This window comes from Manis pentadactyla, chromosome 15, assembly GCF_030020395.1.
Source record: "Manis pentadactyla isolate mManPen7 chromosome 15, mManPen7.hap1, whole genome shotgun sequence".
Lineage (NCBI taxonomy): Eukaryota > Metazoa > Chordata > Mammalia > Pholidota > Manidae > Manis > Manis pentadactyla.
In genome coordinates this window covers 66,915,479-66,943,169 of record NC_080033.1, presented here as the reverse complement: position 1 = coordinate 66,943,169, position 27,691 = coordinate 66,915,479, and the positions used below count along the sequence as shown (strand labels likewise).

Genomic DNA, 27,691 nt, shown 5'->3' with positions numbered 1-27,691 from the left:
CTGGGAAATCAGAGAGGGTGCTGATAATCAATTCAAGGATCAATATTTAAGTGACCAGAAAAGATGTCTGTTTCCAAGCTAACAAGACCTGCCTAGAACGTGGCCCAAAATGTTACTGTCCCCAAAGAGAGGGGGATCACCCTCAGAAGACAAAATGACAGAGAAACAGGTGTTCCCCTGCATCGTTGATAAATGTGAAGGACTGAAACCCATGGCTGGTTTAAATATGCAGATCCTTTGACCCAAAAAGCCTCAGCATCTGTCTTAGAGAACAAACTCACATACATCCAGAGACACATAAATGATGTTCTTTACAGCCTGGTGTATAATAGCACAAGAAGGAATTAGCCTATGTCATGGATGGGAGAATGGTCACATAAATGATGGTACCCGGATGGAATATGGAATTTTTTTCCCATTTTTTAAAAGGTATCATTGATATACACTCTTATGAATGTTTCACGTGAAAAACATTGTGGTTACTACATTCACCCATATTATCAAAGTTGACACAGCAATTTTAAAAGATAGGGTAGAACCCTATGAACTGATGTGGATATTGCTCTAAGATACTTTGTTAAGTGAAATAAACTAAGATACAGTATAGCGCTCATTATATAGAATCCAATTTATGCCCCCCAAAAAAGGAGGGAGCTAATTCTGTATTTACTGGGTACATGGAAATGTCAAAGAAAGGATTTGGAGGGAGAGACATCAAAACAGTAACACTAGACTAGTTACCCTTGTTGCCCCAGGCAGGATGGAAAGGAGCTTGTCTTGTAACGTTTCGCATTTTTGCTACAAGGAAGTATTTATTTGTGTAATTTATCTTCTTTTAAAGGCCATGCCAATTAGAATGGAGATTGGCCAGCCCAGTGAGTGTCAGAAAAGGTACAACAGAGAGGCCAACGTGGGCTGGCCTCTACAAACACTGCCCGAGAGAGTAGCAGCTTTAGCAAAAGGCATGGGCATTCTTGTTCCCCAGATGTTCCTATTATGAAACGAAGTTGCCATAGCTGATTGCATTTAGCTTATGCTCCGTTTCCCTCCTTCTTGTATTTCCATGTGTGTCTGTGCCCAGGAAACAGCCCCCTGTGTGTGTCTGCTTTCCCACCTGGGCCTGGCCAGAGGGCAGAGATAGTACCATTTGAGGTAGACATAAGTATCTGGGCTATGTGATGGGTCTCTGCCTTGGTATAAATCAGCACATTAAAATTCTGATTTTAACATGTAGTAACATATATGTATACCAGTTTTGTGAGCCCAGCAAATGTGGCTTTGCTCTGTAGACATGGACATGCAGCTGGATAAATCCAAATGTGGGGTCTACAGCGATGGCACCAGATCCCAGACAGTGGCTAGTTCACCACATAGTGGGTGCAATGCATTCAGCCTCTCCCTGGAAACCCCCAAACGTCATGGTGGTCAACTCTGTCTTGTAAAATTATACTCCAGTTGTCTATAGTCGAGATTACATTCCCATTTCACAGATGGGAAACTGAACCTGAGAGAGGTCAACGTCACAGAGATGGTAGGGATGGACCTGGACTCTTTACCAGAGCCTAAATCCAAGACCATGACCCTTCATCCCAGACCAGCCACATTCTCCTTTATCTGTGCAGTAGAGAAGGAAGGAATGGGAAAGCCAACCCCAGCAAGGAAGGCTATGCATTAACCTGAAACTAACCACATTAGAACCAGACTGGAGTGAAGAGTGGATCTTGAGTCAGGTTATACACGCTCTGCTGGGTGAGCCATGTGTTCACGGAGGGCGCTCCCTGTTTGCAATACACTATATACCCTATGCTTCTGCTTCATGATTGGCATGGCTGGACATACTGGGGCCATGGATTTTCACATCCCCACTTCCCCTGACAGGTTTGTCATATAAGGATACCAGCACTTCCCTGGCACAGACAGGATCATTCTCTAGTGCTGAGCTGAACGCCATGGCCCTCAGCTCCATGCAGCAAATAAACACTCAGCAGGCGTCTGCCAGGGAAGGTATCTACCCAAATAGCCGTTGTCTGATAAATGGATGAACCAAATATGGTCTCTCCATACCATGGACTGTTTTGTTTTTTACTGAAGTACAGTTGATTTACAATCTTATATTGGTTTCAGGTATACAATAGAGTTGGTCAACAGTTACCCACATTATTAAATCCTTACCCCAACTAGTGCAGTTACTTTCTGTCAACATAGGAAGATTTTACAGAATCATTGGCTGCATTCTCCATGCTGTCTACCATCCCGTGACAAACTCATATTATGATTGAGAGTTCTTTAGGCCCCTTTATCCCCCTCATCCTACCCACCCACCAACCCCAACTCCTCCCCCATGGCAACCACCTGTCACTTCTCAGTGTCTATGAGTCTACTGCTGTTTTGTTCATTTTGTTGTGTTTTGTTCAGATTCCACAAATAAGTGAAATCATATGGTATTTGTCTTTCTCTGCTTGGCTTATTTCACTGAGCATAATATCCTCTGAGGCCATCCACGTTGTTACAAATGGAAGGATTTCTTTCTTTTTCATTCCATTGTGTATATGTACATCTTCTTTATCCACTGATCTACTGATGGACACTTTGGTTGCTTTATACCTTAGCTATTGTAAATAACGCAGCAATGAACATAGGGGTGCGTATACATTTCAAATCAGGGATTTTGTTTTCTTCAGGTAAATTTCTAGATGTGGAATTACAGGGTCATATGGCATTTCTATTTTTTGCTTTTTGAGCAACCTGCATACTGTTTTCCATAGTGACTGCACATAGTCCCATGTCACTACGGTTGAGGTTACCTGATTCAAGTGCACGACAAAAGTTTGTTGAGTTAGATGCTTACCCCAACAGTGGGGGGGAAATGCTGGGGACGGTTATAAGCTCTGCCCCTTGAGGTCATGCTATCTCTAGTGGCCTGGAAATCCATCAGCATGGAGCGATCAGGTACTAGAGTCCCATTTGTACAAGATTGGAGTGAATTTGAAACAGTGATTCATTCTACAAATACCAGTAAAATCTCAAGTTATATGCAAAATGGAGACAATGTGAATCACTTTAATTCAAAAGATTTAACAATTGGATAGTTTCAAAACTGGTGGACCAGTTGTAAGTGGGTTTATGCTGTTGCCACATGGGTCACTGTATTAGCTCATGAACAAAACATATCCCATCATTTGTTGGGTCAAGACTTAAATTAGGCAAGTTGGGAAAAATTTGAGTTCAGGAGTTCTCTGGGGTCAGGTCCTTTGAGTGAAACAAAGCCATTCTGTAAAGATAAGACTGCATGTGCTATTGGACAAAGCTGGGTCCTTTGGAACCTACTTTCAGAAAGATGGGTAAAAGGGGAAGAATTTGCAAGCCTATAAATGATCTCTAGTCATTATTAAAATGTCATATATGGAATAAAACTTTAAGAACAACAGTGAGATAGATAAAAGAAGAAATTATCCATAACCTCACCAATCTAGCATAACTTCTATAATTCTAGTATTTTTCTATGTACTATTTTTTAATAATTACAGTTAGAACTATAATTATATAACATGTATATTTTGACACCTAATTTTTAAATTAATATTATATAAACCAATTTTAGGTATTTCTACATAGTCTTCAAAACCATAAAGCATGATTTTTCATTACTAGATAGAATTCTCCCTATTTGAAATGCAGCAGAGAGAATGGTGAGAGCCTGGATTCTGGAACCTGGATTCAAACACTGCTCTGCCACTCACCAGCTGTGTGGCTTTGGCCAGTCACTTAACCTCTCTGTGCCTCTGTTTCCTCACCTATAAAGTGGGGTAATACTAGGATCTGCCTTTTAAAGTTATTAGGATTAGATTATTTGTTCTATTAAAGCAATTGGAACAGGGTGTGGCACATGCCAGTTGCCATCCAGGTGTTTGATAAGTAAATGCCAACTGATTTTTTTTGAAGCCATGCTATTACTTTCATTGGCTACTTTTATTTCCTGAACACCAAAAAGATTTTCAATTTAATTCTTATCTCAGAAGGTCATCACAGCCGTTCTAACCGTGGTGATAAATCAGCTAAGGACCCTAGCTCTGCTTTCTGCCAGTAGTCCCTTCCCTCCCAGACCCTGTGCCTAAAACTCCTCGATGTACCCCTTTGCCAATGATATCTCCAACCAATGGCAGTTGAACACAGAGCTTCTCAAAGGGTGGGCCTCAGAGGTACCCAGGCCCTTTCTCACAGTGGAATTTCACTTCTAATAGTGGAATGGACAAACCACAGATTAAAGACTTACTATGTGCCAATAAGAAGACATGGGCCAAATATACGTCTTGCCTGGTCCACCCAGTGAGTGTATTTTGTAAACGTTTGAAAACATTTAAATGAGCACTTTGAATCAGCTGATTGCACTCCAGGTCAGTCGTTTTGGAGACGGACCAACTCCGCCTTTCTACAAGGAACCCATGAGCTGAACTTCCTCGGCTGTTCCCTTCCTCAGGCCTCCTCACAGCAAGATCCACCGTGCTGCGTGCGTTTCCAGCACCAGCATTTCTTGCCAGTGCAACCTGCCCCACCCCTGCAGCATTCTGAGTCCAAGATCCCTGACATACTTTGTCCCACTTACAAAGGTTGTCTGGTCTAGAGCTGTTTATCCAGAAACCTGTGGAAAACTAAGGATGAAAGGGCTTGTTAAGACTTAAGCAATCCATCAGATTGGCACCCTATGTTGACACTACCTGTTCCCTGTAAAATAGATTCAAGTATGACTAAATGGTAGGTAAATAAATTAAAACTCTAGTACACTGAAGGCTTCCCTGCCATACAAGGCTATTTCCTAATCCAGGAAGAGCAAACAGCTGACGACTGAACCACTGACACCTACCGCCCTTGCTCAAGGCCCTCTTAAAGGGCAGTAAGATTGGATGGTGAGGACCTGGGAAATAGCTAGGTGTTTCATGTCAACTTTTTAATGGAAAGAAATGTATTTTTCCTGGAACATAACCTTTTTTTAACAATTCTCCCATACTATTGTTATTCTTATGTTAAGATGGGCAACGAAAACACTATGAGATTAAATACTTGTTCAAGGCCACACAGCTGGGATGTCCTAGAGTCTTCTCTTGAACGCAGATTCACTCTTTCTAAAGCATGTACATGTACTGCTGTGATTCACTGTCTCCTTGAGCACCTGGGTAGGGCGGGGCCGAGGGATGGCCAAAGTGGGGGCACCAGTAAGGGGAGCTTTCTGCCAGAAAAGGGTCCCCGTCACTGGTGCCAGCTCCCCTCACAGAGGACAGAGCCCCATCATCTGGCCACAGCGCAAACTCCTTGCAGCTGCTCTTCCAGAAGGGAAAGTGCAACAGGTCTGTTCTCAGAGGGGCACGAAGAGAGTCTCCAGGCCTTGCAGCGACATGAGCAACGGATCCACGCAGCCCCCACTGGGCTTGAGGAAATGGCTGGGTTCCCAGACCATCTCCAGTCCTGACCCTCACCTGACCTCCACCTGCTGCCACACCACATTCAAACAGAGTTCATCACCCACTGCCCCCAGTTGCTTTACCTTCTGGAACTCTTTATTCTCCTAAACAGCATCACCCTCCTTCCAGTCACCCAGGACAGATGCCTTCTTTCCAGTCCTCCCTGCCACTCGGTACCCATGCCTTCCAACCTAAGGTTTTGGTATCTGTCTCCATGTCTCCTTTACGGCCTTGCATGGCAAAAAAAATTCAGCTCAACTTGTTACTGAGTTCAAGCTCATGCCTCTCACCACACAGCAAGCCAGTAAGTCCAGAGACAAGGTGTTGGGGCAAGGAAAGCAACTTTATTCAGAAAGCCAGCAGACCAAGAAGATGGCAGACTAATGTCCAAAAGCCCTATCTTAAGGTGAATTTCATGCTTTTGTGCTAGGGAAGTGGGGAGCAGAAGGGGGTCGCACTCAGCAGGTGATGATTGGCCACAGACACCTGGACATCAGCAAGTCTGAGGAGGGTGACGCTCCTTGCCCTTGGCTAGTTGATTCCAGTCATTTTTTTGACACTGGCCATGATGTTCCCATAAGCCCTTGACAATCCAGTCATCCCTGTTGCACACACCTCTTTATCTGTCTCCTCAAGGGGAGGAGAGTTCCTGGTAAGGGACTGGTTGCATCAGGCTTAAGCTGTGAACAAAAGTCCTTTTAATGACTAACAAGCCTACAAGCAGGCCTGCAGGGCTGAGCCAAAGCTTTTTGACCCAGAGATTATGGCAGCAAAGGAGACAGAGACAATTTTTCATTCTGTTACAAAGTCAGTTCAGGCTGCCGTCAGATTGCCTCCACGCTGAGGATGCACTTGCTCAGGTGCAGCAAAATAAAGATATCCTAATTTTCCAAAATTTCACAGTACATCTGCTGAGGATATACCAGTTAAGAAACACTAGACATGACTCTTGATACTGATACCCCTGAAGCTGATGCTGTTGGGGCTGTGTGTCACCTGAGATGGCCAGAATTGGAGAGATCCTTGGCCAAGACAGAGGCTGTTGGAAAGAGCTGAGTTAAGTATTCAGATAAGAGTAGAAAAACTCCCTCCTCCCAGTACTTAGGGGACTCAGCCAAGACTTCCCAGCCCCATGTCCTCTAAGGGCATCATTGCAGAGACTCAAGGAATACCTTCTTTTTTTTTAACCTATTAAGTGCCCACCTTCCTAAAAAGAAAGAAAATAGGAAGAAAATTAAAGTTGGTATCCATGACCATAAAAAATGTGGTGCCCTGGCTTTCCCTAAATGCCACTTTTAACTTCTGACACTTCCTCCTGCCTCTCTTCACCTTTATTCATTCGTTCATTCTTCATTCAGGCATCACTGTGTTAGGTCCTGGAAATACCACTAAAAAAGAGAGATCTCCCCACCTCCATGGAACTTACTGACTAGGACGGAGGTTCTCCTCCATCCCAAGTCCCACTAGAATCACCCCATGTTCTAAAAATTGTCGATGCCGAGCCCCATCCCCAGAGAGTTTAGCTAGTTGGTGTGGGATGGGCTCAAGTAGTGGTGACAGCTTTTGAAGCTCTCCAGGGGATTCCAGTGTGCAGCCAGGGCTCTGAAACACTAATCTAAGGCAGAGATCTCAGCCAAAGGTGCTGCACTCCTGGGTGTTTGACAACATTTGGAGACATGCCAGAGATGCTGCTCAACATGCTGCCATACATGGGACAGCCCGCCACCGACAAAGAATGACCTGGCCTCAGTGGCAACAGTACAGAAATGGAGGCACCCCGGTCTATGGGAACACAGACATTAGGTGAATGATTACAATAGACAGTGATGGATGTTATAAATAGAAAAGTTCTAGGAGCTATGGACCAAAGCTTATGATTTTTTATCTTTTTTTAATTGAAGTATCATTGATATACAACCTTATATTAGTGTCAGGTATACAACTCAGTGGTTCAACAGTTGCCCACATTATTAAATCCTCACCTCAACTAGCGCAATTACTGTCTGTCAACATAGGAAGATGTTATAGAATCATTGGCTGTATTCTGCATGCTCTACTACCATCCCTGTGACCCACTTATATTATGATTGAGAATTTTTGTGCCCCTTTATCCCCCTCAACCTCCCCACCCACCCATCCCAACCCCTCCCCCATGGTAACCACCAGTCACTTCTCAGTGTTTGTGAGTCTACTGATACTTTGTTCATTTTGTTGTGTTTTGTTTTTAGATTCCACAAATAAGTGAAATCATATGGTATTTGTCTTTTTCTGCCTGGCTGATTTCACTTAACATAACACCCTCTAGGTCCATCCATGTTGTCACAAATGGCAGGATTGCCTTCTTCTTATGGCTGAATAGTATTCCATTGTGTATATGTACCACATCTTCTTTATCCATTCATCTACTGATGGACACTTAGGTTGCTTCCATATCATGGCCATTGTAAATAATGTGGTAATAAGGGCCATAGCTTGTGTCTGCAGAGAACTCAAGTTCCTTCCTTTAGTGACCGCTCCACCAGAGAAGAACACAGGCAGGAAGAGAAGGAGCTAGGTCACCTCCAGCAGGGCAGGGACTGTACTAGGTTATCGATTTCACCATTCTATCCCCTGGGCCTAAAACAGTCTGGGCACATTGCAATTGCTCAGTAAATACTTGCCAAAGGCAAAATGAGCAGCTGATTAAATGGAATCATCATCATCCAGGCGCCATCACGCTTCCCGTCCTCTCGAACCACACTGGTCTCCCAGGCTCCCCTCCCCCCGCTCCCCCAAGCCGCGTGCCCCTGTCTGCCATTGTCTGGCCCACGGAGCCCGATTCTGATCCCAAGGGTTCCTCTGAGCCTCCTTTCCTCTGCTCCACAGCTTCAGAGGCTTCCACTACTGGTAGAATAAAATTCAAGCCCTTAAGTCTCGCATCAAAGGCTTCATGATCTGATTTGAATCTGCATTTGCAGGCTTGTTTCCCTGCATACATCATTAACAGACAAGGACTTCTAACACATTGTCATTCTGAACTGATAAAATTAACGACTCTTCCTTAATGTCATGCAATGCTCAGCACGTACTCCAATTTTCCTGCTCATTTCAAAAAGGTCTTCTTACAGTTAGTTTGGCTCAAGATAAAAACAATACCAACACATCATACTTGGTTTTCATGTCTTCTGGCAACGTCTAAGCTGCCAAAGGTTTAACAATCATCTATTCTGGAAAGTTCTATCCTCCCCTTGTGCCATGCCACTTATTTTATTGAAGAAACCATAACATTTTGTCCTCTAGCATATCCCACATCCTGAATGTGGTGAATTGCTTCCTTGTGCTGTTGTTTAATTTGCCTCTCTGTCTTCTGTACTTCCGGTAAAGCTAGATCTAGAGGTCTAATTAGATTTAAGTGTATTTGTTTTATTTCAAGACTGCCTGAAAGGTGGTGCTGGAGGCCTCCTGTTTCACTGGGCGATACAAACTTGCAGTGGTGCCGACTGTTCAGTGAATTCAGGTGCTGCAAGCTGAGCCATCTAATACAAGGTTCCCCTTCAACCTTTCATGCAAGCTTTAGCCTCCATTAATGGCATTAATGACTGTTGTCTCCATTCGTATTTCACTCACGATTTTAAAAGAATTATTTTTCCATTTCTTCTGCACTTACCAGCCAAAATCATAAAGACTAACAACATTTTAAACTGCCCTCATTAGCCTTATTAGTAATCATAATATTATTATTATTAATGTAATTATAGTTATTTTGAACTGTCATATGTATATGGAGAAAAATGAAGTATTATGTTAATGCCATTAGGAACCAAGATTTTTGGCATAAAGGAAAAGGGTCCAAGTCTCACATTGAAGAAGAGAAGTAAAAGTGCCATCATCTTAAATTTGAGCCAAAAGTATCAATAGAATTCATGAGTTAGTTTCCTCTTAATAAACATCGCATATTCCCTCATTCTGCATCCTGAAAAGGCCTAGAAGCAATGACAGTCCCCCAAATTCTTATGTCGAAACCCAAATCCTAGGAGCTGGGCCTTTGGGAGGTGATCAGGTCATGAGGGTCATGGATGCGATCAGTGATCTTGTTCGGGACCATAGAGCGAGCCTGCCCTCTTCCTGCCATGTGGGGCTTAGGGAGAAGCTGGTGGTCAGTGACCGGGAGGAAGGCTCTCACCAGGGCTTGCCTGTGCCGGCTCCACGACCATGAGAAGCGCCTCTCCGTTGCTTGTAACCTGCCCAGGTGATGGTATTTTGGTACAGCAGCCTGAGCTAAGACAACTTCTAAGCTGCCAAAGGTTTAACAATCAGCTCCCCAAATTCCTGACTATTTAACAACTGACTCCTAGAGTCTTTACAAGTTGACTCTGGTGCCCCACTGGCAATGCACAGCAGCCTGAGGAAATATGCAGTTAGTTATCAGGAACCTAGGAAAGACGCACCTCAGGAAGGAAAAAGAATATTCACTTAGTGCCAGTAATGTGCCCAGTGGCCATATCACAGAGATCAGTACCAAATTCTTTCCTACCTCAGGACCTTTGCATATACAGTACCTCATCTTTTCTCTGCCTTACTAGCTCTTTCCCATCCTCCAGGCCTTAGCCTAAATGCCACCACCTCAGAGGGAATCCTTCTGACCATTGCGTCTAAAGTACATGTCTCCTGCCTCCCATGGTGGACACCCCTGTGATGTACCACCTCCACGGCCCCCTTCAAGGAAGGCCTTGGCCCAGGTGCTGGGAGAGCTGTTGGCAGACATACTTCAGAAGAGTGCGCTCTTCCAGGCATTGTCCCAGCTACAAAGAGCCACCTTCCTCAGTGTGGTCTGCATCCAATAAATTAATCAATGCAGGAGCACAGAGGCCTGGCCAGCCCAACATGGGAGAAACCAGACAGGTCCCTCTAGTTCCAGAGCTCCCCACGCTATCGGCCACTCTGCTCCCGCTCTCTCCTCTGTAGGTGTGCATTCCTGGGCAGTCCTTAAGAAACAACTTGCACGCTCTGCTGTGCCTCAGAGTCTATTTCCCAAGGGATCTAACCTGCACTGTTCCCTCCCAAAAGCCCACACTCCGTTATTATTCTTTGTCTCATCCGTTTGGTTGTTCCCTTCAATTCAAAAATTATTACATTTGTTGATTGAATTCCTTTTTTCTTATGCTTACTAGAAGACTATAAAGTGATAATTTATGCACAGTGACTGTTTATTCTTGAATCCCTAAGCTATCACAGTGCTTGACATGGAATAGGTATTTAAGAATTTTTTAAATAAAATAAATCCTCAAAGTTTAGCCAGTGGTGCACTGATGGGCCACAAACAGATCCCCCAAATTCAGATCTCTTTTTAATGACCACATCTATCCATTCTTTTTTACCTGTACCTAACTTATTAAAGGTTTCTCAAATTTTATATTCACGAACGTCACTATAGTCCACAGATGACTCATTCAGCATTCTGCTCAGATCTGGTCCCCATGAAAGTCTGCATCAGCCCTTGGACACGTAGGAACCAGCACAAAGCTGGAGTAGGTGGAGTAGGTGGGCCCTAATAAACTTTGCCCCATCTATGGGAACTAGGTCCCCCAAATCTGAGAGCCTCATATTTATATATGTTACCTCATTTCAAGCCTGAGATCTCAAGGCAAAGTGGGTCTTTTAAAAAAATAGATTTTAATTTTTTAGAGCAGTTTTAGACTTCCAAAAAACTTGGGAAAACAGTATAGAGTTTCCATATACCCTGCATACAGTTTCCCCTATTACTAACATCTTACACTATTAAGTTATATTTTCTGTAATTAATGAACCAATACTGATAACTTTATTATTAACTAAATTCCATCCTGTATTCAGATTTCCTTTTTTACTGTCCTTATTCTGTCCCAGGATCCTCTCCATGATGCCACATGACATCCAGTTGTTACGTCTCCTTATGCTCCTCTTGGTTCTGACAGTTTCTTGTTTTTGATCTCTTTGATGGTTTTAAAGAGTTCTGGTCAGGTATATTATAGGATGCCCCTCTACTGGAATTTGTCTGATGTCTTCCTTATGATTAGCCCGGGGTTATGAGCTTGTGGAGCAGAGATCACAGAGGTAAAGTACCATTTTCATCCCATCATACTGAGAGTACATGCTATCAACATGATTTATGACCATTGATGTCACCCATGCTCACTTGGATGAAGTGATGCTGTCAGGTTTCTCCACCGTAAAATTACTCTTCTGCCCCCTTCCATGCTGTACTCGTTGGAAGGAAGTCTCCACGCAGAGCTCAAGCTTAAGAAACGAGGAGTTATCATCCTCTACATAAATTATTTAGACTAGAGTACTTACATTAATTATCTGGAATTCTTCTGCATGGGAGATGTGTGTTTTCTCCCTCATTTATTCATTTATTCTATCATTTATTTGTATCATTAGTGGACTCGTGGATATTAGTTTTGTATGTTGGGTTATAATCCAACACTACTTTATTGTTTAAATTGCTCCAGCTTTGGCCATTTGGAGCTCTTTCACTTGGCTCCTGTGAAAGTATATCTTTTTAATCCCAATTTGCAGATGAGGAAACCAATGTTCAAAGAATTTAAGTTTCCACCATCATTCAACTAACGGGAGCAGAAGTATGATTAGAATCCTAAGATTCGAATGCACATGTTTTTGGTGGGGTTTTTTTTCCCCCATTTACCATGTTCCATCTGAATATAGTTAACCTTTGTAAATCAATGACTGGTGTATATTTCACCTGATGTAGTTATTTAAGGCGATAACCATTTGAGACTACCAGTCTGCCATGTTCATGACAGAGAAACTTCCCCAGATATCTTTTGACTTGTGTACACCTTGATGAATTTTCGGAGTGAATCCATGCATGCAACCAGCATTCAGATGAAGAAACAGAACAAAACCAGCTCCCCAAAGAGCTCCCTTGTGCCTCCGTCCAGTCATCGCCAACCCATAGGTTACCACTATCCTGACTTCGAATAGCATAGACCGGTTGTGCCTGATTTTTACTTTAAATAAATGGAATCATTCATTAGTCCTTTTTGAGGCTGGATTCTTTTGCTCCTCCTACATTCTCATGTGGCTTAGTTAGTGGAATTTTTCTTTTAAAGGTCCCAACCGTGAATTTCACAAGAAGGTTAGGAGCAGTTATACTTGTAAAAATATGTTAAACAACTACATAAAAAATACCATGCTACCACATAAAAAGTAAATTTACTTAAGATTAACGTAATACAAAGAAGGGAAAACTGCCCAGAGATGTACTTAAATTGCCCCATTATCCCGAGGTGGCTTAGTTCCTCCTCCCTGTCATTATCTGTGGTTTCATCTGCAAAGGGCTGCCTTAATTATGGCTCTGTAGGTCTACTTCACAGGAAAGGTGTCTCCTGGCTGATGGGATGTCATTCTTGCCAGCACAGAGCCAGAAATTCACTTGGCTGCTTCTAACATACAAAGGCGCATGACGCTACCTGCCAAATTTGGCCAAAATACTGCCCAGAAATTCCAGAGATTTACAGACGGTCTCCATTTTCCATTTCATTAACGATCACTGCGATCAACCTAGTTCCTTCCAAACGGAATGGCAAACCAGAATGTCTCTGTCACCACACCCTTCTAAGGCCACCGCAGACACTGTTCTATCAAAGCACCCCCTCTCTTAGAACCCGCTTACCCCGAACTTCCTAATGAAGCAGAGACAGTGCAAGAGAGATCGGTTTGTCATCCCCACTCACACACAGAACATTGTGTTATTTCCTAATTGGATCCAGGCTTCAGCTGCGTTGTTTTCTCATTGGATTCTGGTTTCTAATTTCCACTCCTTCCTTAGCTCACCTCTCCCCACTCATGAACCTACTCTGGCCCCTGCTTGTCTGATAGGTAATGGATGAAGTACCCTGCCTGGATTTCAACTATCTCTATGATTTTCACACCCAACCAAGCCCACCCTCAGGACCCACTTTTCCATCGGGCTGGTTTCTTCATCATCTCACACAAGCCCCCCATTTTCCATCTTCTGGGTTCCTCCTTATCCTTGCTGTAAGATTGAATGGCTTAAATAATAGAAATCCATTCTCCCACAGTTCTGGAGGCCAGAAATCAGAGAGCACATCGCCAGCACGGTCAGGTTCTGGTGAGAGCTATCTTTCTGGCCTCACTGTGCCCTCGCATGGCAGAGAGCTCTGGTACCTCCTCGTATAAGGACACTGACCCCAACATGAGAGCCCCACTCTCATGACCTCATCTAAACCTAATTGCCTCCCAAAGGCCCCACTTCCAAATACCAACACATGGGGGTTTAGAACTTCAACGTTCAAATTTTGGAGGGGAGACCATTCCAACAAGAGTCCATTACACCATCCTCCCAAAGTTCACAGTCCAGGGTGGGATACAGACAATACATGCATGATATAAAAAAGAAAATCATGAATGGTGCTAAGTGCTACAAAGGAACTCACGTGAGTGCTGGGTTGAATAACTGACATGGAAGGAAGAGACCTGCCTTGAGGAGACACACCATGGAAGACTTCTCTAAGAAGCAACATGTAAACAAATCATCCAAAATATCGTACAATGAAAAAATACCTCCTTAGTCCCCTTTACACTGATCACAGGTTGAAGTGATAATGTTTTGGATATATTGCATTAAATAAAATACATTATTAACATTAATGTTACCTACTTCTTCTTTACTTTTTTTAAATGCGACCACTAGAAAACTTCAAATAATTTATGTGACTCACATGATATTTCTATATGCACTGTTGAATAGTATTCATTCCACCCAAGATGAATGGGAAAAGAGAAAGAGTGGTACCCCAGAGAGATGAAGCAGGGGTAGGGATGGAAAGCAGCATGGCAGGAGGTTGGGCTGTTGACTTGGCAGAAATGATAAGTAACATTTTAAGACTAGGGCAGTCTGCTAAGGGTCACAGGGTTCTTTTTGGGGTGATGGAAACTTGGAATTAGGTAGTGGTGACAGCTGCACAACCTTACAGATATACTAAAAACCAGGCTTGTACACTCTAAAGGCTGAATTTCATGGTATGTGAATTATAGGTCAATAAAAAGTAGATACAGAAAAGAATAAGGCAGTCTGATGCCTACCATGTTGCTATAATTGAAAACCCCCTGAATTTTCTGGAAAGCTTACTACTTTCAGCTGATCTGTGTGTGTGTGGCTTCTTTTTCTTTTGGTGTGTGGGTTGAGGGTGAGTAATCAAGGAAAAGTTGCACTTGCATATTTTCACTGAAAGCAGGTAAAGAACGAGAGTTCACCTTCACTAGGAATCAAACCAAGAAGTGACTTGGAGAAAGATGAGCCTGGGAATTTGCAAACATATTTGGAGGGCATGGCTGGCCCTCTCACAGGGCAGAGTATAGGGATTTGAGCAGATGACACCTGGGGGTCTGTTGGGGAAGGGTGACCCTCTCTGTTATGTGAGTCACTTTGATTATCAGAAGCAACAGCTTAATTAAATCAACACAGGAACTTCCATCTATGGTCAGGTTAAAACCTCCCTTGCATAATGCAAAGGGGATGCCCTGCCCATCAGGCACTGTCCACACCTACTAGCAACTGGAAAGGAAACTTCCTCTCCAAGGGCAACAGCGAATAAGGGCTGGTTTTCTCTATGCAGAGTCCCGGGATTCACTTGCAGCATCTTCAGAAGCCAGCCCCACCCAGAGTGTCTCACTCATGAACTCACTCAGCTTCTCTCTACCCCACCCTGGGCTTGGTGCTGGGGCGACCAGGATGGACCCAATCCTGCCCTCAGGGGGCTGATAGACTGGTGGGGAACCCAGGGTCCATGGCTGGCACCATGGAGGTTTCCCAATCCTGTAAAACTTATCATTGGTTATTCGTCGTCTTAGGTCACAGTCCCTGTCATTGTTTTTTAACTCAGGAGAACGAAAAATAAAAACTGGCAATGATTTCAACGATGTCCTCATACCTCCATAGCCTCCGCACCAGGGCTGTGCCGACGCTCGTTGGGAGCGTGGGCCTCTTCCGAATCCCCCTTGCTGCCCCTGCTCCGGGGCTTTGGGGTTTGGCTTCTCTTTGCGGCCCAGGCCACTGATTTTGTGATCTGCATGGGGCTCTGTGGCCTTCTCCTACTGACTTTTGTACCTGGTATACAGGCCAAACCTGTGCTACCAGGGAAAGAAGTTCTTAGAAAGCACCTGTAGTTAATGAGTTACAACTTGGTTCAGCACCAAAGGAACACCAAGAACAGGAATTCTGACCAAGATCTGTCCCTGAGCAAAACGTCTATGCAGTCAGAAAACAACAGTGGAATGAACCTTTCTTCAAAGTGCAATGGACATGTTGTTTTTGCTGTTGTATCAGGTAAGATCCCTAGAGTAAAGAAATGGCAAATGGGGTGATTGGAAAGAAAACTCAATAAAGGATACAGAAACGGTCATGTAAAACAACTTAAAACAGCTGTTCTATTGTTTTAAGCCGCCCAGTCAGGGGTCCTCTGTCACAGCAGCCCCAGGACACTGAGGGGCTACCTCTGCCCTCCATGTGTGGTCTCAGGTGGACAGGCAAACCCTGCCCAGGCTGGGGGAAAGGGTGTTCTTCCCCTCGAATGTGGATTCTGAGCAGGACAATGGAGATAGACAGGACCTAGATTCACATCCCAGCTTTGTGGCTTACCGGCCTACGGAGACTGGCGTGAGTGTGAGCCAGGCCCGGGGCAAGTGCACACCCCTGAGCTCAGACTCTGGAGGGTTTCTGAGCAGAGAGGACACCTCAAAGGGGTGCCTCCTGAGGACACTTGTGCTGTGAGCAAACCACAACTCAATGGCAACACTACTCATGAGAACTCTGCTAGAACCATCTTGGGGACACAAAGATTCCCTTTTCTGGCTGAGGAGAAAGAGGGGAGTGTTACTGCTCACACTCCGTTCCCTGGGTCTCAGAGACAGCTGGACAACGTTACCATCAAAGCCATTGTTGACAAAGTTCAGAGAAGAAAGAGGAAACGGAAAGGTAGGGAGACCCTGGCCCTAGCGTCCCAGGTTTCTGCTAGAAGCCAGACTGCCCACTGAACACACACAACAGAGAGGCACGGCCAGGGCTGTCATTAAGGCATGGATACTACCTGACCCCTGGACACACTGCGCAGAGGCCAGTGGCCGAGCACCTGTGATAGGCCTGGCCCTGCGTATGGCACTGAGGTTGCAGCGTTGATTCCTGTCCCGGGCAGTGGTGACAGAGATGTGCCCGGACTGCCAAGAGAGCATCAAGATCACCTGGGACCTGGGACGGAGCAGGAAGGGCGACACAGCTGATCAGACCTCAAGGATAGTTTTCCCATTTGGCAGACGACTAAACTGAGCCTCTGGGATGTTACTAAGCGGTCCCAGGTCCTGCAGAGCTAGGAAGCCAGAACTGAATGATTCCAAAGTCCAAGGTCTTTCTGCGGATCACCTCTCTCCCTGGGACACGGTGCTTGCATGCCCAGAAGTCCCAGCTTGCTCACGCACTCGTTCATTCATGCGTGCATTTGTTCAGGGCATGTTTGCTGAGTTTCTGCTGTGCCAGCATGTGGGTCAGATGCCGGTCATACAGAACTGAGTGAGTAGTCACGGCAGTCAGGTGGGAGGAGGGGGCTACAGTACTTACTCGGTGAACCAGTGTGTACCTAATTTCAAGGTGAGAAAAGAGCTGTGAAAGTCGCAAGATGTGGAGAATAACAGCTGGAGACATAAAACCTGGACACCAGGGAACACCTGCTCAAAAAAGTAATCTTTAAACAGGTAGTGTTTCAACTGGCCAGCAGTTTTGCCCTGTAGGACATTTGGCAGAGTCTGGAGATATCTGTGGTTGTCACAACTTGGGAGCAGGTGCCAGGAGCCTCTGGTGGGTGAGCTGGGGCCTTGCACACCTCTAAACACCCATGATGCATGTGGCCGCTCCAAGGATTTGGGGGCCTGCAATGTCAGCGGTGCCAAGACACAGCAGCTCCGATTTAGATTAAGATCTGAAGATGGAGAACAAGCCAGCCTTGTAAAGGGACTCCCCACCCAGGGACTCCAGGTGGACGGAGCAGTACGGGCCCAGGCTACAATGCTGGGAAAAGCTCAGTGTTCCACGCGAACGAGTAGAGGAGAAGGGCAGGAGGTGAGAGGGGCCAGGGGCCTGTGGTCTTGTGCAGAAGCTTGGGTTTTTACTGACAGTGGAAAGCCCTGAAGGGTGTTAAGCCAGAGAGTGGGCACTCCGGCCACTTGGCAGAGAATGGGCTGGAGGGACCAGAGTGGAACGAACCCCAGAGGCCAGGAGCAGCCCAGGAAGAGAGGAGGAAGGGGGTGGGGAAAGAGCAGTGGGTGAACCAAGATGTGTTCTGAAGGGAGCAGTTGCAGCGCTGGGAATGAGCTGGGTACTGCGGCAAGAGAAGGAGAACAAATGGGGATTAAGGGTGACTCTAGGATTCTGGTCTCTAGAACCAGGAGGGAGGGAACCAGGTAGTGTGGCTCACGAGGTGGGGAAGGCTGAGCCAGGGCCAGGTAGGAGGGGGTCCCACATCAAGAGCTCGGTTTCAGACATGTACAGTCTGAGACCCCCAGTGGAAATGGGTACAGAAGGTGTGGGAGAGAGAGAGAGTGCCTATACGAGGCTTTGAGCTGCGGTTCATTCTCAGTGTAGGACGACACATTAGCTTCACCGGAGGGGAGTGAAACAACACCACTGTCCCAGCGGCACACCTCCGATCCGGTAAACCTGAGCTCTGGGAGCCAGTGCCTAAGCATCAGTGTGCTTTAAGGCCCCAGGGGTGAGTCTGATGCACAGGGATCGTTGACACTGCCCCCAGGGAGTCCTTCTCTGAGAGCACAGCCCACCGTGGGCTGAGAAACTCACCTTGAGCATTACCAGTGCTAGAAGGAGCACTTCCCACGCCCCTTCCGTGTGGAGGGGTAGCTCTCGGCGTGGCGCCTCTGGGCCTGCTCTGTCTCCTGCCCTCTCTCCCTCGGGGAGACAGAGCAAGGTACCTGACTGGAGAGTCTGACAGAACGGCCTTGTCTTCGTACACAAAAGGCATCCAACACAGGGTTCCTAATGGTTTCTGTTCTTGAATTGTAGCACTGTTTTCCAGTGGACACCTATCTTTTCAATGTCCCGTTTATGGCAGGAAGTCCATGGAAACTGGCCAGTTCTGAGCACACAGGAAGGACCTCCTGGTGTCGGCAAGTGGTCAAGGGGGAGTCAGGGAACTCCAGAGTGTTACGTGTACTGGACCCTGTGCTAGTCCTACAGTGGATGAGACAGAAGCCGCAGGAGTCCCTGGGTCACCCAGGCTGGGCGTGTCACTCCACTCCACTCTGCCTCTGCTCCCTGTTACGTTGGCCCCATCTTGTCCTCTTTGGCACCTGGATGTTACTGATTTCTCTTATTCCCCATCACCTGTTTATCTCCATTTGGTTTAGTGCAACAGAACTGTGTGAATCATCTACCCATTCACTTGATGTCTCTGGCCTTGCCTCAGAACTTTGTCCACACCATGTTCTAGCATTGACACCCTATGTTCTGGTCTAATCCCTGACCCTGAGCACCCAGGCTCGAACACCAAAATCGGGAAGGTGCTGGACGGGGTGACAGAGCAGCGCCTGAGAATGATTCATCTTTAGGAGCATAAATGTGGGATACTACAATCCACAGGGTAATTAAGGTTTAGATACCAACAGAAATACATGTATATAAAACAACAATATAGATAATATATATAATGGGCAAGGCAGCTATGTCCATGAGGGTGTAGACAAGGATAATTCTTTATCATTTTCTGAGTTAAGAACTTGTTTGTACCAGGGACCCTCCTGAAAACCTCTGATTTTACCTCCCTGGCAACTCCTGACCCGTCTTAAAGGTAGTCATATTTTTTAGTACAGAGCCCGATAGCATATAACTTTTTGAATGGCTAATAGGTATCCTGAACCTTCCTGGGATTTGGGGCACATGTAGAGGAAGTATATGGTATGACTTCTATTGTCAGGGACCTTTGCACACACGTTTGAACCTTACAGGGATGAGAGACTACAGAAGGATTTTATAAACAAGGAAGTGGGGGTTGGTTGGTTTTCTTCTTTAGAACAACATCGTCCTGGCTACAGGGTGAGGATGGAGTGATGAGAGGCAGGGATAACAGCAAAGACGTGATCACAATAGTCCAAACGAGGAACAAGAAAGCTTTGAACCCAGAGGATAGAAGGAGAGACTCCAGAGGTTGAGAAAGGTCATTGAGTTACAAATAAATGGCCGGCTGGATATATGGGTGTGTGGGTAAGAGGATTCGAAGATGACTGTGAATTCTCTGACTTGGGGAGATGGGGAGACGGTGACAGTGCCGTCAACAGAATAGAGCATATCAGACAGATGGCAAGACTTGGGAGAAGGTTAGCACGTGCGTTCAGGGACATGTGGACCCTTGAATATTTAGGGAGAGAGATTTGGGAAGCAGGGTCTGTGTGACTCCAGAGGGCAGGGAACAGATCTGGACAAGGCTTAGAGGCCGCTGGTCACCAGAATACCAGATCAGAGGCTGATCATACCAGAATACAGGGGAAGCCACACGTGGAGACTGCAGGAGAGTGTGGGGTACAAGTACATCCAGAAGGAAAATGCAGGGAATTTGGGGGTATGGGGAATGCTGGCACTTAGGAGGGCAGACAGAGAAAGATGAGGCCACAAACAAATGATCAATGAGGGAGAAAAAGAACCTGTAGAAGGTGACTGATGGAAAGGAGTAGAAGCAGGGATGGCAGTGTGGTGGAACAGACAGAACTGGGGAGATGGTGGGAGCTGGAGAACCTAAGAAAATGAAAAGGATTAGAAGAGAAGACAAGCTTGTTTTAGAACATGCCGAGTTTTAAGTTTCAGCCCAAAATCCTGGCAATATGCGTTAAGAGGTCACAATAGTGCTGGGTGCACAAAACGACAGATTTCCCAGTCCTCCCAGAGACTGTTGATACCACAGGAGCAGGTGGACTTAGGTGGCAGAGGACGCAGCAAGATGAGAGGGCTGAGGACAGAACGTCAAGGGCCACCTCAGGGGAGGGGGAGGGAGAAGAATGTGGAGGAATCAGGAGACAGAGAAACTGGTGAGAAGCATGGAATCGCGATGACTGGGCAGGCAAAGGAGGCCGTGTCAAGAAGGAGAATATGGTCAGCTGTGCCGGGGTGGAAGCCCAGCTCTGGTGAGACCCCAGTGACGTGGGAGGGCAGGGTCGGCGACCTGGTGGCAGCCAGAGTAGGTCCTGTCTGTGCCAGACCCCGGGTAAGCAGGAGTCCACATAGAACCAGCTCATCACAAAGCCCCGTCCAAAGCAAGCCAACAATTAAGTCACTGCAGAAGAAGAACGGGGCCTCCACACCTCGGCCACGTCATTCTGCCCTTTCCACCCAGGTGACCCCAGCAAGAAGAACCGGCAGAGGTAAGTACCAAAGCATGTGGGCAGACTGGGACAGTCCCACCGAAGCCAGCCAGTGAACACAAGAGGGAAGGACATTTCACAAGCATGTTTTGTCCTACCCCAGCTCATTCACTCATTAACATTGTGTCGCATCTAAAGCGTTCGGATTGAGACAGTGGACACGGTCGTCGGAGAGACAGGGTCCCTGCCTCCAGACGGCTCACCGTGCATCAGGGCCACCTTCGCACCATGAGAACATCCTCCAGCCAACACACCCCACCCAGAATGCCTGATAAAATCACAACTCCAACCTTTATGAAATTCCCCAGGTTCACAATACCTTTTTATGCTTCTCTGCAGAGGGCTAAGGTAAAGCTTAAATTGAATGATAAAAAAGGAGGCATGGTCATATTTTTTAAAATCTGACAGACTGGACTTTAGGTTCATGGAGGACTGCACTGATTGCTTACCATGTGCTTAAGTGACCTCTTCCCTTGCAGCACTAAACATCCCTTCGTTGCTCATGTTTGTCCAGTCTCCTACAAACCTAACGAAGGTCGCATTCTGTACTTCCAACTGTCAGTGACTTTCCACCCGCGTTGTCCCCCACTGCCCTCAGACTCAAAGCTGAAGTCACATTCATCTTACGGCATCTCTCAAAGCATCAGACTTTCCAAAAATCCCTCACACTCCCCTTGGCACCTTCACTTTATCATCTCTCATCTGCATCTCTTGCTTCATCCAGTCAGTTGCCAAGCTCTGTATCAAGCAGAGACTTGTGCACGTAATAGATGTTCAACATTTACTTGCTGATCGACTGGACACCTGTAGCCTGGAAACCTTTAGAGGCTATTAGTAACCGTGGCTGTAACACTGATAAGGATAGCGGTGAAGAGCATGGCTTGGAGTGGCAGACGGGTCTGATCTCTGCTACTTGGTAACTCAGCGACCTTGGGCTCATAGTCTCCTCGTTGTCAGGGTTGTGAGGATCAACTATAAAATGTATGTAAAGCTGTGAGCATTGACATTTCCCTTAGTTCATGGCCCACCATCAATGTTTATCCATTTCAATAACCTAACGTTAAATCCGAAGAAGCCCAGATCCTGAACCACTGCCAACAGTATTCAACCTGAACCTGAATTGAACTATTGAGTAAGTCCCAGAAGGGGTCCCCATCCACCAAGGACCTTTTGTTTGGAGCATAAAAGTAGAGCCGTCTGCATGAAACAGACCCTTCTTCTCCACCATGAGCCTTCATTGTATCCGTTTTGAAAATTCCAATTAAAAATTATCCAACTCAGCCAGTTTTAACAGCACTAGCTGTGTGCGTGGTAGCTGCTTTCCCGGTTAGCCTGGAAGACCTTCCTAGTTTCCCTCTAGAAAGCTACTTTTTAATTCCTAACGAGTCCCCTCCTTTGTTAACCCCCACCCCGGGCTCCAGTGTTAACCCCCACCAATGGGACTCCCCTGCAGATGCCCCCGGTCCCATTGCACGGCTCTAGTTAGGTGTGCCTGTACCTCCCCCCTTGGGGTGTGAAGCCCTCCGCATGTGCGCCCTGCCCACAGAAGATGCCGAACACTTGAGGAGGGTGAGGAAGACCAGCAGGGCCAGGGTGAAAGGCCCGGGGGCAGAGCATCAAAGCTCCCTCTGCCTCTTTTACCAAGTGCAAAGGGTCAGCTGAGAAGGAGGACCCACAGCCTCAGAAGAGGAGGGAGGGACCCCAGGGCAAGGCGTCCAAGGTCAAGGAAAACTACGAACTTTGGTCCCATCATTTGACAGCATACTAACTCCATGGTCTGTTACTGCTTCTGGACAGCACGTGGCCCACGCCGAGGACTCTGTAAATGGTTGTTGAGTGAATAAATGAATGTTCTTCTATTTCTTTGTCAGCCTTTTCTTTTTGGTTTCTTCTCCTAACCCCACTCCTCAACCTTTCCCTTCATTCCCCTCATCACCCGGTACACAAAGCCAGCTCTCTTGCCCTCTCCCTTCCTCCCTCCTGTCTTACCTCTCCTTTGCTCTCTCTTAGCCACTAATTCCATCTTTAAGAGTGTGGGTATGTATATTATCCTTTTCAGTTCACAGAGGAGAAAACGGAAGTTCAAAAGCGCTAAAGTGGGTGCCAATAAGCATACAGCTAGTGAGGTGTGTGTGCAGCAAATGAGGCCGTGCTGCCCGGTCCCTGGGCCAGTTCTGTGGGCTCTGATCCATGGTGCACTTCCCGCCCAGCAGCCAGCCCTGGCAACTGTGTCCGAGGGCTGCCCCAGGGGCCAGAGTTCACTCTCCAGGGGCTCAGGGGAGCAGAGTGCCTGGAGTTACAGCCTCCCCCGCTCCCCACCCCTGGAGTGGGAGGGTGAAGGGGGCAGTGACAGCCCTTAGCTAATGATTGACAGGTATGAGGGCATCCGGATGGAGCATTCAAGCCTGCAGTGGGCACAGCCCCCCTGTGTGACCCCCTCTGCCTCCACGTCAGCCTGGGACAAGTAAGCCAATGTGACACTCAGACGTCCCTTGATGCCACACGCCATTTGACCCCTTCCCCTTCCCTGAGCGTCTTCCCTGCTGCAGAACCAGGATTCCTTGGAAACCTTCCTTATAAACCCCTTCCACCCAAACCCACATCTCAAGCGCTGCCTCTGGAGAACCAAACTAAGGCAACATAAGTAAGGGCAGGGTCCAAACCTGAGCCTGTCAGACTTTAACGCATGTCCACGCTGTTGGCCTTGAGATGCTGTTGCAGTGACATGGGCCTGCTCCACAGGAACTCTACCACCGTCTGAAAAACGGAATGGCCACGGCTGCTGTAGCTCCAGGCTGCATGTACTGAAGACAAATACACGTTCAAATACTCTATGCTTGCTTATTTTTTCTTTTCCCATAATTACATGTCTCTGAAGCAAAAGACCTTTGATGAGCTGAGCAAGATGAAATAAGGGACTCAAAGAAAAATAGTTTTTAGAACTTATCCTGGCAATTGTCCTACCCCTGGGTCCATAATTAAATAGGCACTAAAATAGCCTTTGTCTTTTAACATGATCTCTTTTTTAAATGGTTTTATTCTGTAAGTAATACATTAGAGAGAGTCTAAGGGAAAAACAAAGCCAAGTGCTCTGATCCAACCACTCACAAACTATTTTCTTCCAGGGTTTTTCCTGTTCAAGTGATGCGGAGTCTCATCCACGCACCTGCTGCGTGTGTCCCCTTAGCCCAGTTTTCCATGTGGTAACACAGACCTGTGGCTGTCGTTTATACGTTCAGTGGCGGCCCATTGTTACACTCAGAGGATATACCATAAGTTGTCACCATTTTGATTGCTTTTGGGATTTCACAATTTTAAATACAATTTTGTTGAACGACTTTGTGAACGTGCTGTTGCATGATGCGTCTAGCCTTTTTCCATATATCAGGTTATTTAGTTAAGAGAAATTTCCAAATCTTGAATTACTGATGGATGGACGCTGCCACATTTCCCCCTGCATGCCCACGCCCCAACGCCGCCCCCCAACCCACACACACTAAAATGTTGATAACACAAACTAACCTGAAACAAAGGTTATTCCAAGTCATGGTGACTTACTTTTTAATAAGTTCTAGTCTAACAAATGAATTCATTTTAAATTTCACCCTTTAGGACAAAGATCTTGAAACCTTCTCTAGAACTAAAGTTGAACCTCATGAAAAGGACAGAACCTGAAAGGGACATTTCAGCTGCCTGTAAATGTAGGTAGTTCCTCTCTCATTTCTAAACTTTCTTAATTGCTGAGCATTTCATTGAGGGATTAGTCACTGGGCTTAAATTGCCTAATTGAATCAATCATATTTTACGCCACAAACACAAGTCAGGACATTTCAATGGCTATGTGAGCTAACTGGCTTGGGTGTGTGTTTTGCACATTTCTGCATGCCTACATCTTCAAAAGCAGAGGACTGAAGAACGCTGACAAGCAAGAGAGGCTTCCTGTTTTCTCAGTTACCTTGAAGTTTGTCCAGTTCATCTAAAGTATTAATTAGTATTATAGTATAAATAATTATTCTTATTTATTAGCCTTAGAAGTGCTGCCCCCTGAAACTGATTTCCCAAGAATATCTGGGCCTCCGGGGGACCATGTCCCATTCATGTCAACCGCAGCCACCATGGCTATTTTTCTTTTTAACATGCTTAATTGTTCTTGCTCCTTTCACACAAGTGGAAAAATACAAACAAATTCGACCTGGAATTAATTCTGAGGACCATGGGAACTTGCTAGCACACACAGCACAGAAGGATTCAGGCTATTATAACAGCTTTTCACCCAGCCCAGTCAGAGAATTCTAGGCAAAAGTAGAAAAACCCAGCCAGTCTTCTGGGCATGTGATTCCCTGTGATCCAGAAATTCATGTAGATAAACAACCCCTTGATCAACTGAGTTTTCTACCTTTGAGCTGTTTTTCTTTTTTCTTAAAGAAGCTTGGGTTCTATAGCACTTCAAAACTCTCATGCATGACAGCTTGCATTTCAAGAGAGAATTTAGTTACTGTGTTAAACGCAAAGGAGACAAGTCACTTTAGAGTCCATTTCTCAGTAAATTGAGAAACCCCTTGATTTGCTTCTGCCGGCATCCTGTGTTTGCCCTCATCCCCGCAGGTCACAGCCTCACGGTAGGGGGCAGGGCGGTGACCTCCCCAAGGATTCTGCAGCTGGTGTCCATACCTGGGCACAGATTCTGCAGCTGGTGTCCATACCGCGGCCGGGCGATCCTATCGCAAGCCCTATCCAGGTTCGGACTTCGCTACCAAACCAACCAGTTTTACAACACACAGGAATTTCATTTGGCCTCACACTTGGCAGTGGAAAAAGAAACACAATAGAAGAAAAAAGCTGGCAGCTCAGCTCACCGCCAGCTGCCTTCTGGACGTCCTGCCAGCTTGATCCAATTAAGAAATATTAGCGGTCTGATGAAGATAAGAAGACAAAAGGTTCAGACGACATGCATGCCTCCTGGCAGCAGTCAGGCAAACCGCAAAATTCCCAGCCCAGGTGAGAGTCCTTCCAATATTTAAAAAAACACAGCAAAGCACACAGCAAACCTGGCTTTTCTTTGTAAGCTTTCTAGCACATCGAGGATATAAGAGCCCAAGTCTAGAACAAGCCAAATACTAATCTCAGAATGAAATTCCGTTTAAGCCTCAAGAAACCTACGGGACTTTCCTTAGCACAGCGGAGCACAGAGTCCCGCAGATTTGCTATTCCTCTTTGTCCCGGGAAATTAACAAAATCATGGCTTAGGTGCCCTTCCCCTTCCCACTCACCACCAGCCCCTTCAAGTGTACCTCCTGAAGAAAGCAAACCAAAACAATGGAGTGAAAGACACGTGGCAGTGTGCTTTCATTTATTCCATGCTACCTATTTTATTTTTAAATCTGAAAAAGTCCCACTAAGGCAAAGCAGCTGCCCAGAGTGAGCGTCACAGTGCCCTCTGCTTACCTGTGATCAGCACCGCCTTTTGGTCCACAGGTAACAACTCTTGGCCAGATAAGTAAGTGTACAGAAGATAGCATGACAGGGAGAAGAGGATCAACACCCAGAAGACGGATGGGCCGAGCAGGCAAGCCCCTCCCCAGAGGCCCACCAGGCAGACCACCTTTACTTCCACCTGCCCTGGGCTCTTCCTGAGCTTGCAAAGCACTGCTCCTCCCAGCACTGCGGTGACAGCCAGGCAGAGCCACGCTGTCTCAGAAAAGAAAGTGCTCATTCTCAGAGCCTCACTGCACCCGTTGTGTGCTCAGGGCCAGCAAGTCAAATGGGCAAAGACTGGCTGGAGGCTGCCTGGGTTATATGAACGGAGAGACAAGAAGGGAGGGGGAGTAAACAGCTCTCACACGCTCTGAATGAGCATGGATTAAGCATAACTCTACAGGCACATATTTCCTATGCATAACTAAAACGCGGTATGCGGTTTAATATAAATGCCAGAGCACGTCCTATCTGATGGCTCCCCCACAATCCTGCGCTCATGACACATGCACGAACTCACCGACAACAAACACACATGCATTGTTTTTTTAACGACCTCTGGAGAGATAACTAGTTGGATAATTATCAACAGGAGTCAATCTGGAGAGTAAATAAAGCCTCTAGCTCAAGGGAAAACTGCTTCCCCTTTAGGAGCCTGTGGTATGTCTGCAGAGTTCTTTTTCTGATCCAGGGTGTGTGTGTGTGTAAATCTGGGCAACCAGTGAGGTTTGGGAGAGGGAGGCTGGAAGGGAAGGCATCATTGATTTTGTCCATGTCCGTAGGACCCCTGCCAACTCCCACTTGACGCGGACTAAGGGCTGGAGGCAGAGGGAATGCAGAACCAGAGGAAGACATTCTTGGCAGATGAAAAGTGCTTTGGTCTGGCCAGGGAGGAGATTATGCCAGGGAGAGAGAATAAGAATGATAATGCAACTATAATGGCTGGTATCTATTGATACTTATTTGTGCCAGGGACCATGATCAGCCACTTATTTATTCATTCTCTTTATTGAGACCCTATTATTCTTTGCCAAGCTGCACGCCAGGCACTAGACTCAGCAGTCAATATGCTCAGCCTCTTTGAATGCAATGACCTTGTAAGGTAGTTCTCTTTTTGTAGTAATTTTACAGGTGAGGCCACTGAAGCACAGAGAGGTCAAGACACTTGCCCAAGATCACACAGCTGTGGAGTCAAGTAGCCTTGTGTCAGAGTCAAAGCTTTATGCTCTTAGCCATTCTACTTCCTGCTTTAGGTAAAAAATAAAAGATAATCAATATGTTATATACTAGCCCTTCCCTACTTAGCCTCATCTGAACCTACAAAACACTTCAGCATGGATATT

The 27,691-nt window shown here is 46.1% G+C and overlaps 1 protein-coding gene across 1 annotated transcript in view; it reads right to left on the bottom strand.

Annotated features, from left to right (window-relative positions):
- HSD17B2 (hydroxysteroid 17-beta dehydrogenase 2) overlaps nucleotides 1–26,871 on the bottom strand; it is a 61,224-nt gene extending 34,353 nt beyond the window's left edge. Inside the window, exon 1 of the mRNA XM_036909365.2 lies at nucleotides 26,319–26,871. Coding sequence (XP_036765260.2) covers nucleotides 26,319–26,586 — 268 coding nt within the window. The 5' untranslated portion in view covers nucleotides 26,587–26,871. The remainder of the gene's footprint in view (nucleotides 1–26,318) is intronic.
- Nucleotides 26,872–27,691: the final 820 nt, after the last annotated feature.